The sequence below is a fragment of the Mus pahari genome, chromosome 12 (assembly GCF_900095145.1).
Source record: "Mus pahari chromosome 12, PAHARI_EIJ_v1.1, whole genome shotgun sequence".
NCBI lineage: Eukaryota > Metazoa > Chordata > Mammalia > Rodentia > Muridae > Mus > Mus pahari.
The window spans coordinates 32276286-32277362 of NC_034601.1; the positions used below are offsets into that span (position 1 = coordinate 32276286).

General features: G+C 26.9%; 1 protein-coding gene across 1 annotated transcript in view; it reads right to left on the minus strand.

The window, feature by feature from the left end:
* Positions 1-1077, minus strand: part of Stxbp5l (syntaxin binding protein 5 like) — a 290875-nt gene that overhangs the window by 163134 nt on the left and 126664 nt on the right. The window contains exon 9 of the mRNA XM_021209026.2: positions 4-123. Within this exon, the coding sequence (XP_021064685.1) occupies positions 4-123 (120 nt within the window). The remainder of the gene's footprint in view (positions 1-3; positions 124-1077) is intronic.

Below are 1077 nucleotides of genomic sequence, written 5' to 3' on the forward strand. Positions count from 1 at the left end.
TACCCCTCAGATATATTGCATATTCACATAGTACAACCACATACCTGTTCCTGCACATTTTGTACTCTACTTTAAGAATAGGTTTACAAGACTCAGACTTTCTTCCTTCTCTTTGACTTTTTCCTAATGAAAGAAAAAAAATTAAATCTAATTTAAATTATATTGATGCATGAGAATTTTAAATTTCAATGAAGAATTATAAACATGGAATAATAATACAATTAAACAAAAGAATTTTACAATTCTCTAGGGATGATTCATGTAGCTTCTTGCACCACAATAATAATTCTTGAACAGTTTACACTGTACCAGGTGATATAAATACAACTGAACCCAAAGGCACAAGCACAGTTTTATTGTAGATTTCAAAAGAAAATAGTATATNTAATATTTTATATTTCCATCAATGATAATTAAATTTGGAATAATCTTACTACATTAGTTCTACTATATTATTAAACTGGTTACTTTTATGAGTTAATACATAGTAACATCAGGCTAAGCTAAAGATATTGACTTATTCTTAAAGTACCTGTATTTGACATAAGTCTATGCATTCTAATATTAAGCTCATAAGCTTTAGATTCATATCAATGTACTGCTATATAATCAATGAGGTTACTTATATGCTTCATTCTTATATAATTCAAACATATAAACCTTACAAATGTTCATTTATTAGCCACTTTTGTTTCTTTGAATTCTCTAAATATGAATGTAGTTTCTTATAAAGTTATTTCAGTTATTTTTGTTCAAAGAATAAAGTTTAGGACTTAAGAAACATACATGCATAATAAAATATATTATTATTAAAATGTTTGGTTTTTTTTACTGTAATCCCAACACTCAGGAGGTTGAGGCAAGAGACTTGAGGGTTCAAATTAGCATATGTTACATAAGACCCTGTTTCCCTCCTCTTCACAAGAAAAAAAGAAAAAGAAAGTTAAGTAAAAAAAGAATGAAATCATACCTAATATTTTATCTATAGTAGAAATAAACTGATATTGTAGAAAGTCTTGTGATGTAAAGCATACGATGGGCTTACAAAATCATTCCATTTCATTTAAAAAGTGTTAT